Source organism: Sebastes umbrosus, chromosome 11 (assembly GCF_015220745.1).
Source record: "Sebastes umbrosus isolate fSebUmb1 chromosome 11, fSebUmb1.pri, whole genome shotgun sequence".
NCBI lineage: Eukaryota > Metazoa > Chordata > Actinopteri > Perciformes > Sebastidae > Sebastes > Sebastes umbrosus.
In genome coordinates, this window is record NC_051279.1 from 16,334,853 (window position 1) to 16,351,181 (window position 16,329).

Here is a 16,329-nt window from a genome sequence, read left to right on the forward strand (position 1 = left end):
CTTTAATATCAGCCTCAGGCACAACAGTTGTGGCAGCAGCAGCGAGAAGGTATTTTATATCTTCTAAAATGTATTTTTCATCAAGAGATGTAGGCCACACATCTGCATCAAGCTCTTTTTTGCCTATGCATAATATTTTACTGAGAAAATAATTAAAAAATATAATAATTTAGAGTAAAACAATTACATGTATAATTGTAAATATTGTAGATATGTGTTGAGGTGTGAGTCTCCCTGCCCGTTTCCGTGTTTCTCTGACACACCTGACGTCTGTGCCCATTAAAATAACCTCACACCACCTCTCTCTCTCCAGGACTGTCTGAGTCTAATGTAGTCATTATTCTGTGAATAATCTTCACCCTCTAAAAACCTGCAGGGTTATGTCTTGCCTTCTCATATCATGTGACCTCTTCTCACTTAGGCCTATCTTTTATTAAATGTCCTTTTTTTGTTTTTTCCCCCTCCAGGCCACTGAAGTGACCTCTAATCTCCATTCACAAAGTCAAACACGCAGGAGTCGGATAGGAAGAGGCGGAGGGAATAAAAGACCAGGCAGGCAGGTATAGGGGGGGCGGAGGTAAGAAGGAAGTGTAGCCAGGTATAGCTTGCAGTTTGTTCTGGATATTGCAACATGCTTACTAGAGTTGGGTGCCTGATGATGAAAACAAAAATCTATAACAACTGATTTGAATGATGAGGGGCGGAGAGAATGCAGCAACTGAAGAGGGGTACAGGAGGAGTCAAAAGAGCGTGGGAGGCACAGACGGATGGATGGATGGATGGATGGATGGATGGGGGAAGAGTAAACTAAGTAAATAGGAGTGCAGGACGGAGGGAGGAGGCGGTTGCCGTGGTGACTAAGAGAAACCAGAAAGCTCCAGGAGGAAACGACCTGTTTCTCCTTCATTTTGTCTATTTTCATCACACAAAGGATACACATGCGCAGCTGCTGACACACATACACACACACACACACACACACACACACACTCATGCATAAATGCCCACAATGCATACGCACACAAATGTGCATGCACACACATGCAGGCAAACTCTTCCACAGTAATGTCTTCCTCTTCTCATGCCATCTTTATGCACCCTTCCTCTCTCTGTACAGTCCTCTCCTCTCTCCCTCTCTACCTCTCCTCTGCAGTGAATGAGCTGACCTGACAGTGCTCCTCCTCTGCACTGAGTGCTGTGAGTCTCTCTGAATTATTTAAAAGCTGGGACCCCCACGAGTGCTTGTCTTCCCCTAACACCCCCTCACGCTCTCCCTCCCTTCCTACCTCTCTCTCCTCTTTCCTCTGTCCCTTCCTCTCTCGCTGTCATTCTGTCTTCTGGTGCTGCAGTTACTTCCTGTGGTTCTGTCATATCTTTGATTAACAACATAGAAATCTGATCCACGAATCACAGACTGGTTAATGGTGTAACACTTAGACAAAGTATAAGAAACGATTACTTTCACATTACATTTCCAAAAGTACGGTACTTCAGTATAACTTTGAGGTACTTGTACTATCCCTCGATATCGGTATTGCGACGATATTGTAGGGTTGACTATTGGTGCTTTTACAAAATATTTACACATCGAGATCTTTGAAAAGATAATCATTAGTAATGTGGATATAATGAGTGTAAAACATAAATAATAGAACAGAACAGTCTGGTCAGTTCAGAAAATTACATCACTTTACTGAATGTAGCCTTTAAAACCAGCAAAAGACAAAACTTATGCCATATCACGATATTACGATATCCAAAATCCACAACGATATCTAGCCTCATATCACAATATTGATATAATATCGATATATTGCTCAGCTGTACTTGTACTTTGTGTCATTTTATACTTCTTGACTACATTTTAGAGGCAAATTTTATACTTTTTACTCCACTACATTTACTAGACAGCTGTGGTTACTTTTTTCTTTACATGATTATCTTATAAAATATGATGTACTGTTATAGATTGAGCATACTGGTATAAAAAGTAAAGGTAAAGGATCGTGTGTAACATTTCAGGGGGTCTATTAGCAGAAATATATAATATTCATAACTATGTTTTCATTAGTGTATAATCACCTGAAACTAAGAATCGTGGTGTTTTCGTTAGCTTAGAATGAGTCCTTCATATTTACATAGGGAGCGGATCCTCTTCACGGAGTCCAACATGTTGCTCCACCATGTTTCTACAGTAACCCAGAATGGACAAACAAAACACTGGCTCTATTAAGAGCCTTTCACGTTGTTACGTTACCTGAAGGCCACCGTAGTTCTCCAACACGCTTGTGAAACTGCGGTAACGTGAGCCGCAGAGTGTAAAACCGTGGTACAGCCAGACGCCGTCTGACTTCCGTTGCTCCTAAAGTAGTGTTATTATGGTAAGGATGGCCTCTGAGCGAGGCGAACAGTGTTACCACAGTTTTGCACTCGACGGCTCACGTTACCGCAGTCTTGGAAAGTGAGGAGTGAGCGGAGGGGTACTCAGTTGGTTGCAATCTGCAACCACACCACTAGAGGCCCCACCAATCCTACACACTGCACCTTTAAAATTAGCTCCACCTTAACTAGATTAACGCAACAGCAATAATAATCAGCAATAATAATCAGTTAATAACATATATAACAAAAAAATATTGAAATTTTGCTGCATAATGAATACTTTAACTTTATACTTTCCTGTATATTTTGCTGATACAGTATTACTTTATATGTATTTTTATGTTTTGGTATTGACAATATTACTTATACTAAGTAAAGGAACTGAATACTTCTTTCACCACTGATACTTTATAAGCTCATATCTAGAGTGCAGGTGATAGAAATTATGCATATCATCTCTGTCCTTTGAAAACCATGTATCTCCAAATCGTCAACTTTTCACGAGCTAAGAAAAACGTCCCTATGTGACAATGCAGTTTTTCAGACACTCTATTCCAATAAAGGAATACATAATCCTTCATATTATCTAAAAGAAAAATTAAAAATCACTAAAATAAGAGATAGATGGTTTTGGACAGCGATGCTATAGACCAAGAACACTCAAAGAAACATTATAAGATTGTAGGCTTAGATGGTTACCGAACGCAACATTCCCAAAAACAGACTGACAAGCTCTGCAAGACTCATGTGTCCAGCACCCCGGGCCTCTTGTTTGTTTTGACCTACTTTGTGATTTAATTAAGAGAACATGGAGGACTAACCACAACAGATCACACGGATGGGAGGAAGGGTGATAGTTAGCGGTGTCTATTGTTGTGTAACATTGCCATTTGTGACACACTGGGTATAGCGGGACGGCCAAGATTAGAGTCGGCTCCTCGACCGGAAAAGCCTCGGGTTCAAGCATGTAGAAACGAGCATCTGTCTGGCTGGAGTGTGTTCGAGCATATATTTGCTCTGAAGTCGACCCTGCACTTTGACCTTTTGAGCAGGAGGTATCAAATGACCAATAAAGTGCTACAAAATCAGTTGACAGTAGGAGGAGTGTACTTTTAACTTACTCATTCTTGGCTCTGGCATTACATGTTGCTCTCCATTCACAAACCAAGCCGGCTATTCTGTGGGGGAGCTACATCGCTACTATGGCACTATGGCCACGGTTATTCATAGCTCTTTTTATATTGCAGCCTGTCTCTCCTCCCTCTTTCTCCTCTTCTCTCCTCCCTCTCCTCGTTCCCTCTAGAGATGGCCCTACCTCACTCTAACTAATCACCATGGCAACCTGGTAATCCCTGAACAGAAAAATTCTGACTCCCTCTCACACACACACACATAGCAGGACATAAATGCACACATGGGTGCACACATGGGCACATTCACGCTTGCACACACAGACACACACACACACTCGAAGAGATACTCATGCAAACCAATACTCTGGTGTTTACTGGTTAGACGTATCTTACCGCAAACACACGCTTCCACGCATCATTGTGAGGATAAAGCCTCTCTTGTGTATTGTGAGAAGCTTCATGTGTGTGTTGGCGAGGATTTACAGTAAATACAAAAACCTTTCGGGTTGTGTGTGTGCACTATTCATGTATGCATTTTGTATGTATGTGCCCATGTTTGTTGGCTACAAATAGGTGAGTGCGTGCGCCCGCATGAGGTTGCATGTGTGTGTATCTGTAATTGATTTCACACTCAGGTCAATGGTTTTACAGCTACAAGAGAAAAGCACACGGTGAATCTGTGTGCTCTGGTTAGCTTCTCATCTCCGTTTCACTGCTTTTTTTCCCCTTGAACCCTGCTTTGACTTTTGCTGCTGGCGTGTCTATTAATAACACTGTTTGTCTGCAGTTAATATGAATTTTATTTTATTTACTGAATAAAAGTCTTACAACAATAATATACAGCCCACATCATTGTGCGGTTGATGTAAAAAAACAACAATCACTTCATACACACGTCATTTATGCATATAGGTACATTTTAGAGTACAGTTCATTCACATTAAAGTAATTAGATTACAGTGAAGGCACGTGAATGGATGTTCACATATTTATTTTTACACACTTGCACACAAACAATTCTGCTGACTGGGTACAGTAACGTTATAAGACCCCTCCCACTACACTGGTTTTCTAATCGTCTGATCAATAAAGCTCTTTCTCTTGACAGACAGAGCGGTTGGCAAATGAGCCTGATTTTCAGGAGAGATCAATAGGCTGATTGACATGTCAGATGGATGAATGAATATACTCCAATCAGGTGTATTGACCTCACGGACCAAGCCTAACTGGATGGTGTGGCGCTAATTCACGATGTCAGCACCTCTGTGTCAGTGGAGATTACAAACCTCTCCACTTACCTCAAATATCTCATTGGTTACAGGAAGCGCACGGCTTCGTGTGTGTTGTTTCAGGTATTATAGAAATCAATTTGGTTTGCATGATACTGAGATACAAATAGACCAGGCTGTTGAAGAAGGGCTGGTTTTCCTGTAACTATAAATACATTCAGCAGGGATTTTAGATTAGAAACACTAAAATACTGTGATCAGTGGTTATTATAATGTATGACTTTGTAGCGCATGGAAGAGATACAAACACATAAACTTAAACCTGCAGTAGGCAGAATATTTCTGGCATCATTGGGCAAAAAATCCATAATAACCTTTCAGCATATTGTAATTCAAGTGTTCTGAGAGATAACTAGACTTCTGCACCTCCTCATGGCTCTGTTTTCAGGCTTTAAAAAATCTAGCCCGTGAAGGGAGACTTTGGCCAATCACAGGTCATTTCAGAGAGAGATCGTTCCTACTGGCTGTGCTATGGCTGGTGGGCGGCGCTTGATATTTCCTCAACTGATCTCAACATGGCTGCCGGGTCACAAACTTTCTCATTTTACAGCTAAACAGTACACTACAAGATGTTTCTGAAAACATTTGAGGCAAGAAATAGGCATTACAGTAACAGAATATTGATTAATATATGATCAGCGCTGCCTAGTTTGACCGTTTGATCGGAGTTCGCGAGTGATTGACAGCTGCTCATTGACGGCAGACTCCAGCTCTGCTCTGATTGGTTGTTTTCCTCCGGTCTGTGAAATCTTGCAGATGCCATTAGGAGCACCGCAGGACACCAGAGGAAAACAGAGGCACATGATAATTTTTCAGATTACCTGTCTCATGCACTACTGTCAGGATATACTGACCGTTTCATAAAAATAACTTTTTTAAATCATATTTGCTCCATTTCTACCCACTGCAGCTTTAACAAGGTAATACGCAGGACGATCCAAAGCAGCATATCTTTGTGTGTGTGCGCACATGTGTTGACAAGTTAATGTGTCTGCATTTGTGTATTTATGCCCCAGTGTGTTTGTTCGTCCTTTACGCATGTTCAGTGCGGCCTGGGAACAGGATGCTGCAGGGTCATGTGCTCTGCTCCAGTGAAAGGCAGTCTGTGTGTGCAGTAGTGGTGCACCAGCTCAGGGATGCTGGAGAAGACGCAACTGATCTGATCCAGCGTGAAGCCCAAACCCTTGACGCTCTTCGTCTGGGCCACGATGATGTGCACACAACTCTGACTGGTCCTAATGGAACGAGACCGAATGGAGAGATGCACAAAATACAGATTTATTGTCAGAAGGACAGGCTTGCAAGTAGAATACACACAGCATCAGTTACAGTTAAGAGTTATAATATGCTGAAGAATGGAAACATAATGTCAGTAAAAGAAAAATGTCTCTCTCTATCTGTTATCTGTCTCCCCAAATGAGGCTGCGCATTTTCCGAGTTCAGCGGATGTGTAAATGGGGTTAATGATGTGGACTCTCAAATGAATGAGCAGCGTACAACAAATGTGCACTCAGGCGCATGCACACGCGCGCGCACACATACACACAATTGCACCACAGGATTTCAGCCGTTATCCAGAGAAACCTGTTCCTGGCACGCTTATCAGTGGTATCAACTCTACAATTGACACATTGTCGTGCATTTACGCCTTAGAGGTTGCCACCACAATGCCAGTTACTGTAACACCTTAATAATTCCTTAAAAAGAGCCAAACACTAGAGGCTGATAACGTTATATGTAAGATGTTATTGTCATGATGTGTGAGAGTCGCCTGCATTGTATGTTGATTATATGTACTGTTGTTTAAGCCATCGTCATTATGATAAGTGTCTGATAACAAAGTGATAAATGATGTTGTGTTAGTAGTGATGGCATCGCTATTATATGAGTGATAGACATGTGATAGGTAACGGCAAGTCTTGCTGAGCATGTTACTTATATTATGACGCATGAATGATAATTATGGGATGGTGACGTTTACCCAATAAGATGTTATAATGGATGGTCATACTTATTTAGATGTGAATGGTCGCAATGTAATGGGATGTTTGCTGTAAATGTCATTACTGTTAGAAATGTTGTTTCCTGGTTGTTTCCATCATTTTGATAATACCAATTTTATTTTTGTTTGTTTTTTCCTGTGGTCTTCTTAGTTTTATTGTTATTACTGTTTTCTTTTTTGTTTCTGGTGCCTTTGTTCTGTGTGATGTAACTTCTTTTGGAAAAACAATAAAAAGTGAATTACAAAAACAAAAAAAAGAAGCTAAACACTCACTGTTGAAGGCAAAGTCAGTGGGCAACAACACCCAAATATATTTTGTACAGTTTAAAATATACTGTATAATACAAGATAAATGTGGCATGCCCATTTTCAAACGAGGCTGAAAAACATGGCATTATAAAAGGAGATGTTGAAATCAGAAAAGCATAATTGATTTTCAAGCAAATGTCCAGCTGTCACCGCTGTAACTCAGCCAAAGAAATACTGACAAACAAAAATGGAGAAAAATACCGCTATAAATAAATATGTACATGTTGCACTATATAGCGTGCCTGCACTGAGTTCAACAAACACACTCCAATGAAACGCACACATCCGCAAACTCACTTCAGAGCGATGGAGTACTTGCTGGTTCCTGATTCGCTGTCCCTCACCAGGAAGCTGGCCTCCCTGCAGCGCTGCAGCTGAGCCTCAGCCTGTTGCCGGCTCACACTGCCGTGATACCAGCTTGGAGGGGCGAGGGAAGGAGGAGGGGAGGGGGAGACGCAGAGAGAGAGAGAGAGAGAGAGAGAGACAGTAGATCAGTGACATATAGCGCAGGGACATATGGAGATAAGTCAGATGTCAAGATAATGATAGGTGATGATGGTGGGAGAGAGAAGAAAAGAGACTGACGGGAGGAATGAAACCGACAACAGATTTATAGTCTCCATAAATCAGGCGGACATGTATTGTGGTGGACTGAATGAGTTATTAGTGTCAAAGGTGAACTTGAGGGGGCAAAGAGATAAATAAAATAGACGCTGTGTGTCGACGCGAGGTGGTGCCGACAGTGGCTACAGGCTAGAGCCATATATAACCAGACTGTATGTGGCCTTGATGCTTGAAGGCAAAACACATACTGACATAAAGCCACAACATGAGAGGAACACATGCTGTAACATGCGGGGAACGTCCTCTGAGTGACGTTCAATCTGAAAAGAAAGGCCACCCTTACTGAGATGAGAGACTGAGAGTCTATCTATCTATTCAAGTCTCACCTCGAGGGTGCACTTCCCTCTGGCATCTTACCATGAGGATGTGCTCAAGGGCTGGCTCGAGCTCTTACTGATAAATACAAGGTTTCACTTAAAAGTGTTTTAATGCGCCAAATGTAAAATATATGTGAGGTGTTGGCCAAGAGGACTGGCAGCCTCTACTGTATTTGACATTGTGAGTTATCAGACGTTGAAGGAAATCTGCTTGATGGCTTTACAACTTTTACTAAGGGAAATTTGATTTTCAGCCAAAACTGTGGAGGGCGCTGTTCTTCCAGAGTTTCTCACAAACACAGATGGTTAGGTTAGAAGGTAAAGGCCAAAGAGAAAGAGAAAAAAAAGCTTATTCTATACTGTTTTAACAAGTGCAAGCAGAGCAACACAGAAAATAGACAGGGGGGAAAGGAAGTGCCATTTACTCTGCAGAGTTTATGGGAAATGTGGGGTTAATTTTGATAATAATACACAGACATGACATAAAGGCAACCAAATGTCTCAGCCCTCATCTCATTTGTTTAATTCCTTCAATCCGCTAATCCTGTTCAAGGTTGAGCATGCAGTGGGTGAGGGGTAGATCACAAGTCTATCAGAGGGCTAAAATATAAACCGATTTAGACTATCTTATGGGTCAGTTCACCTGCCCTGTGGGAGGAAACCAGAGCACTGGAGGAAACAAATACAGAGCCACATTGGCTCTCCTCATATGGTTTAAATGTATTTCTCCTCCTTTTATCAGCATTTTTGTTCTAGTAAGTCGGGTCTATTCAGTCGGCAACCTCGGGATCTGAAAAGTGAAGCGAATGCTGAAGTGCCTTAAACCTGCATTCTTTCTAATAGCCAGCAGGGGGCGACTCCTCTGGTTGCAAAAAGAAGTCTGATTGTATAGAAGTCTATGAGAAAATGACCCTACTTCTTCTTTTTGTCTTATAACTTTCACAGTGTGTTTCAGTTCATGAAAGTTAATTGTAACACTTTGATCGCCTGAAAATGCCTTATTCAGCGTTCGGTTGCTCCACCCTCTCGTGTCACTTCTGGTTGCAAAAAAAAAAGATGGCAACGGCCAAAATGCTGAACTCGAGGCTTCAAAACGCCAGTCCACAAACTAATGAGTGATGTCACGGTGACTATGTCCACTTCTTATATACAGTGTACGGGTCTATTGAATCTTGTATAATGTCATATTTGTATTTATTACACAGCTTTGTTGAATACTCCATTCTGATTGGTCAATTACAGCGTTCTACTTTCTATGCTATGGACGCAGCTCTGATCTCTGTCTCTAGAGAACCATTTTTGTGTCAAATTATTGATTTGTTCCATCAGTGGCCATGTAATAAGCGGGATAATGTATACTGAGCTGGTCCTTACATTTTAGATATTTATGTCATTATTTGTGATTGCTACAACTGTTTTTCCTACTATTTTCTTCTTGACAATGTACTGTATCTTGAGTTTCTCATTGAACTCAATGTCAGTATGGTGAAATAAATTATGTTTGGTTTGTGATGTTGCACATTTGCCTGATGCCTGATGATAGAGTTGAAATGTTGCCTCTTCAGTCTAATAAAGTTTATGAGCTATAATCCAGTGTGCGAAGGCTTTCATATTTTTTCCCTTACTAATATTTATAAATGAAATAAAATGCAGCATTTCCCTCCCCCTTCCTATGGATAAGTAGGTCTCCTCCCTGCTTACCTTTGCTTCTCCAGGGGCAGGCCGGGGTCCACCTTGGCTGCGTCCCCATCCAGCGGGGCGTTGGGGGAGGTGGGAGACGGAGGGGAGAGTTTTATAGGACTAGAAGAGGGCGAGAGTTTGAGGGTGGGGAAAGAGGGAGATGGGGGCGTCAGAGGGGAGAGTTTGAGAATAGGAGAGGAGGGAAAGGAGGGAGAAGAGGAAGAAGATGGAGAAGATGGCACGAGTATCTTATGGTTCCAGTTCTTCTGCCTCAGGGTTTGTTGTTGCTGCTGCTGCTGTTGCTGTTGCTGCTGCTGCTGCTGGCGTGCGAAGGTTGAACCGTTCTCTTTAGTGGGAGAACAATCCACCGCCTCGAACTGAGCTGAAGGAAGCAGGAGAGACAATATCAACCTTTCATAATAAAGTCCTATTAAAGCATGCCAGAGCTACCAAAGTAAACACATCCCTGGAAATTGATTCAGCAGGATTGTTTTGTTTCCTTCTCCAAAGCAAACACCAAATTGTTGTGGCATTACTGTACAAATAAAACTCATGGCATCCTTCCTCCACACCCTTCCCATCATCCCTCTCTCCCTTTCTCTACCTGACAGCGCTCTAACAATGTCCTCCTTTCTCCACTCCCAGGGCAGCTCGTACTCTCCGGCGGGACGGACGTCAGACTCTGGCCGTGTGACAGGTATCCACACCCCACCACTGTCGCCTTCCAGCCCGCCCTCGTACGGCGTGTCGTAGATGTTCGGGGGCGAGGGTTTTCCCTGGTCTCCCTTCCCCTCTCTCTTTCCTCGGTCCAGCAGCACGCACACTTTCAGGAGGTCTTTGGAGCCTCGTCTACGAACCTCTGCAGCACACATGTGATTAGTTAATGGTATTAAGATGAAGGATTATCACTTAACAGACAAAGCTTTGTATATCTCTTAAAGGGTACTGTCATCTGCTCTTGTTAAAATGTATTATTTACCTTTTTTAGAAATGTTTTGAGCCCAAATTGGCTCCTCTGTGTTTTGATACATTTCTTTTAATAACCTCGTACCTGACAAAGAGACAATTTGGCCTCAAAACTTCATAAAGAAGAAACTTTAAATGAAGCAGGTGACAGTGTTGTGAGTCCTTAGAGAGGTAGAATTCACTGTTGTTGTTTTTTTTTGCTAAGCACTTGGACAATACTATGTGTTTGTGTGTTTTCTCACAAATCACAGACAAAGCAGTTGTCAGCACAATGTTGTGTCACTATTTTTAGTTTTAGCTTTGGAGTCCTTTGAGTTACCACACATCAACCAACCTCAAACAAATTCAAATAGGCTACATAATATGGCAAACATAACTACTTAATCAGTTGAAATAATATTCACCTACATTCACAATACAATATGGTAATAATTCTGTAACATAATCATGCATTGAGCTAACTGGATCAACAATGTAATAGTGAGCTCTCCCATTTTAGTGTAACCTTACATAACCCACGGTTTTCCTTGAAATTATACACTCAGCTGCCAATTTATTAGGTACATGTAGCCAAAACTAATGCAGTCTAATACAACAATCCTGAGGTGTTGATTATGAGTCAATGGGCCCCTCTGCACAGACCCTCCTACATAATGTAGGAGCAAGACACACAGGCATCTCTTTGTAGTCGCTATGCATCTTTTCGTGGTTTTGCGTCTCTTTGTGCAATTTGCATCTCTTTGTAGTAATCTGTACCTCTTTGTGGTCATTTTATGTCTCTTTGTAGTATTGTTTTTGTCATTTGGTCGTTGTGTGACTCTTTGTAGTCACTTGTATCCCTTTGTGGTCATTTTGTGTCTCTTTGTAGTACTTTTTTTCTTTTTGGTCGTTTTGTCTTTATAGTCATATGTAACTTATTCTCTCTCTCTCTCTTTCTCTCTCTCTCTCTCTCTGTGGTTGTTCTGCATCTCTTTATATCGTTGTTTTGTGTCTCTTTGTCTCTGTGCCCGGTAGGCCCATTCAATAATCCATCGATGGGTGTTGATTCAACTTAATGATCATTTAGGAGGCAGTAGTTTGTGGTGCTGTTGGTCTGTCTTCAGTTATACTGAGAGGCGTCTCTTATGTTTTGTCTATACTTATTGATATAAGTGGGGTACACAAAATATCGAGGACACCCCTCAATACAGCACAACAATACAACAATTCAGCATTCAAAATGGCCATAAAGTTTAATCAACATACCTCTAAGTATAAATTAAAATGAATCATTATAATCTTTGTGAAGGTACAATTTATTGCTGGGCTGTTGTATTAGACTACTTTGGTTAGGTGCACCCAATAAACTGGCAACTGTGTATTTTATAATGAAAAAAAAATCAACTCAATTAGCCTGTAGTCAGGCATACATTTCTGCAAGCTTCCCATTAATCATTTGCATAATGTTTCTGTCCCATATCCACAGAGATGAGAGATATTTGATGTATCAGGTAGAGTAGAAAACTTTACAACAGAAAAATTACAATGTCAACTGACACTTGTGCAAAAAACCAGTAAGATCAAAATACACTTTATTGATGCAAATTTGTATTACTTTATGAGTTAGACTGGTAAATTTGTCCATCAACTCAAACTAAGTACCGTGCTTATTGGAGATTTGTATGTTTGTTTGTTTTTTAGATTTCAGTAATACAAAAATGTAATGCATGGTATCCTCACTAGTTTTAAACCAAGTTGTAGGCTAGTACTTGTGTTCACTGGGCCAGCGGGATTAACTCAATCCGTCTGTCAGGTGTGATTTGCTCTCTAAATTAAGTTTGTTACGACGTGTCGTTAAACTTTAGGGGAATTTCACTTGCTGTGTTTCTTTACTGTCTGACAGGTAGCCTGTGTGTCTGCACTATTGTGTGACCAAACAATGGAGCTACAGGAAGAAAAGGTCAACACGGCTGCTGATTGGCTGGCTGACCAGGCCACTTCCTGGCTGCTGGGAAGTGATTGGGCGAGACCATGGGGGGGTGGGGGGAGGGACGTGTAGGTTGAGGGGGGTCCTTCGATTCTTTTCACACGTAAGGGACCATAAAGTATGTTGTGTATGTGCGTGTGTGTGGGGGGGAGGTGGTGGGGGGGCACTGGGGCCAACTTCCTATCAAAAGAATGGGGCAAAGGAAACAGAGGCAGGAGACAGGAAGTTGGAAGAGGAAGCTGCACCCATTGTCCCTGCACAACACTGTTCCTACGGCAACCGCCAGCGAGGAGGGAAGTCAGCAGAGAGACTGAGGGTCTACAGTAGTTTGGCCCTACGTCTCTTTAAAACAGCCCTTTAGCAAGAATGTGACATAGTGAGAGTGCAGAGAAAATTTTAGCTGATATCATTTACACAGCTTATTAAAGATGATACACAAAGAGTGTTAAGAGGTAAATAGATGTAGTTATGTTTTCAGCAGACACACTACAGTCCAGATGATGCCACTTTGGCCCTACCATAATTGTAATTGCTGTGATAAGTGATGAGCCTTAAAACTCACCTGTGATGATGACCTGAGCATCATAGGGCTCCATGTATCCGTCATTTACTCCTGCTCTCTCAGCCTCCCTCTGCTCCTTGGTTTTCTCTGCGTCAAAAGGATCTGCGTAGTCCTCCAGGATAATCAGCTGTGAGAAGGAAAAGATCCATCAGAAAGAACAATGCTGGAGACAACAATTTACCTGGAGACAGCAGAGCAGGCAGGGGGAGAGGGATCTGATACAGTGCGTGTGCGTGTGCGTGTGCGTGTGCGTGTGCGTGTGTGTGACTAAATGACAAGTAATGGAGGGACAAGCAGAAAAAGTGCAAAGAGGTCAGCACATTGTGTTTGCCTGTTTGATCTGACACAATGTAGTGAAACTGCATTGTGTTCTTTTGAGAGCGATGGAAACTGAATACAGAGTTATGAACTGAGGTGGGGTAGGGAAAACACAAAGGAAAGCACTGACCTCAAGCCTACAATGAAATTTTCTTTTTTGCACTGTACAGTATATTTACTTTTAATCTGCATGCAGCTGTAACCACTTCTGCCTGCTTTTGTTTGATTCTAAATAAATAGCAGATGAAATGTGGAGATCACATAGGGTTTGCATTAACTGTGTTCCATCTTTTGGAAGTTAAACTCACCGTTGTTTTAATGTCAGATCTTTCCTTTTCGTTCTCGGGCAGCTTCTGCTCACTTATCCCGTTGAGTTTGGGGGTCTTGTCTTGTTTGTCCACTTTGATCATCCTGCTGATGTACACTTGCGCCAAACTCGAGGTCCTGACCTGGCGGTTCTCATCTGATGTCCCAGTCTCCACCTTGGAGTTCTTTCGTCCTTTTGGTGTGAGAGTATCCCAGATGGTGCCACCAGAACCAGCGTTGTTGCGACCCAATTCTGTAGCCGAATTTTTCCTATTTCTCCCTGCCAATAAACCCCCCACTCCCCCATCTTTGCGCAGGCTGTCACGAGAAAACGAGGATTTGTGTCGAGTTTGTGAACCAGATTCAGACGCCGAGCGGACCCTTTCGTTGCTGTTCTTCAGGTTGATGGGAAAATCTCTGAACCATCTCGCCATGGCTGTCACTTCTCACAAATTTAAAAGTTAACAAACCTGTTGTCTTTAAACTATCTTTGGACCAACTTTACGCACAGATATTTTACGCACGCCTCGGTTGAAGTAATGTGGTCTGAAATGACAAGAATCCCCTAATCGTCAAACTCAGACAGCTCCTACTTCGTGTTGTTAAACAGATTCCTAGAGTCTGAAACTCCCTGACAACTTCTGGTGCTCCTTGGAAGTCATTGGCCAGTAGTGGCTCTTGCTGCTGTCACTCTGCACCTGCAGTAACAACTATCCCTGGCTCTTGCTGCTGTCACTCTGCACCTGCAGTAACAACAACTATCCCTGCAATTTGAAAAGTAGCCTCTGCAGCGCGTAAATTCGAAAGAACTCAAAGTTTTTCTTTGAACCCAGTAAAGATCCCATTCCCAGAGCGTGAGATGATGCGTCCAGTCTGTGGAGGTGATGAGATGCAGTGGAAAGTTGTGTGCGCAGACTGTGTGGGATGTCACAGGAGACTGGGGAGGGGCTTTGTATGGAGAGCTGTGGGGAGGAGTTTTACTGTAATCATTTCATTGGAGACACAGCAATCCCCAGACTTTACCAGAAGTTGGCCATATGACAATAGATTGGCAATAAACAAAATATAGGACCTAACATGTGACAGTCTATGACACAATTTGAAAAAAATGCCCCTTTTTCTTGTGCACTCCACTACAGTTGAAATCATATTTGTGCTCTGTAGCTCTGCAATTTTGGAGACATTTGCAGAGAATGATCACTCAGGACTGAAGATAATAATAATAATAATAGTAACAATAACAACAATACTATTAATACACTTTATTTATATCACTTTTCAAAACAGCAGTTCCAAAGTGCTTCACAGTTAATAATAAAAATGCAAAATAGTACACCACATGGGAACATACAATTTATAAAATGGAAGCAGATAAAACAGACAAAACAGAATTCAAACAAAAATAAAACCATATAATAATCCCTCCACATAAATTAATCTTATGAGTACATTTTAAATGAGCTATGGTAGATTTGTAAACTGGTGTTTTTTGTTTTTATAGTGTTACATAACCTTTATTTGCCATGAAAAGCGTCTTTTGAAAAAAATCTCTTTTTCAAAAGTGTGACCTGGCCAAGATAGGTAGCAATAACAATGGATTACAGACAATCCATTGTTTGGAATTAAACAGAAATTTAAATCATGAATGAAATTTCTAAGACAAATCATATACAAGATTGCATCATAGAAACAAGCTAAACGGCATTTTAAAACAACCCAACAACCACTTACTTAAAATAAAATATATGTAAAGTAATAGGATACTGCATGTACTCTATCGTATCGTAAATTCGTGAGCCTGGTCAATAGCTCAGGGCTTATGCCCTTTTCTATCCATAGGAGGTCATTGGAGGGAGGAGAGAGGAGATGCAGGAGGAGCCCAGTTGGTGTTGAGGCAGCATGGCCCATACCCGGCCAGTTGAGGAGTTTTTTTTTCTTGTTTATATATATATATATATATATATATATATATATATTATTTTATTTTTTATTTTTTTTTGTTCCCTTTTTCCTTTCCTTCTTTTTCTCATGACAAAATAAGATAAATAAATAAAAATAAAAAATAGATAAATAATATAAAGAAATAAAGAAATAAAGAAAACTTTAAAAAAGCCAACATAACTGGGCAAGATCAATATCATGTGACTGTGTGTGTGCGCTTGAGAGGAGTAGGGGTGGCTGGCTGTCAGTCAGGGTGCCATAATACTCCAAAACAAACCACCATAACTATCAACCCCCACCACCACCACCACCACCACCACCAATATTAACCCATGATTACATTTAACTCCAGTTACAGTCCACACACCACATTCAACCACATCATCCTTTTTTATCCATCATTCTCTTTTAAAACATCATCTTTTTATCCATCACCCTTATTAAACACCATCCTTTTAGCCATCATTCTTTTATTTGTATCCTTTTTATATTTATTTTACTTTATTTTATCTTATTCTTTTTTTTTAATCTTGC

At 41.3% G+C, this 16,329-nt stretch overlaps 1 protein-coding gene across 2 annotated transcripts; it reads right to left on the minus strand.

Moving 5' to 3' along the window:
• Nucleotides 1-5,596: 5,596 nt before the first annotated feature.
• Nucleotides 5,597-14,763, minus strand: she (Src homology 2 domain containing E). Of its 2 annotated transcripts, XM_037785019.1 has the most exons (7): nt 14,598-14,763; nt 13,857-14,552; nt 13,231-13,357; nt 10,341-10,595; nt 9,758-10,118; nt 7,413-7,532; nt 5,597-6,039 (listed from the first exon to the last, which is right to left on the minus strand). In XM_037785019.1, the coding sequence occupies exons 2-7, from the start codon at nt 14,286-14,288 to the stop codon at nt 5,847-5,849; spliced, it is 1,488 nt and encodes a 495-aa protein (XP_037640947.1). In that variant the 5' UTR covers nt 14,289-14,552; nt 14,598-14,763; the 3' UTR covers nt 5,597-5,846. The 2 variants fall into 2 exon arrangements, with proteins under 2 accessions (XP_037640947.1, XP_037640946.1); XM_037785018.1 differs by having other exon boundaries at nt 13,857-14,763.
• Between the last annotated feature and the right edge of the window lie 1,566 nt (nt 14,764-16,329).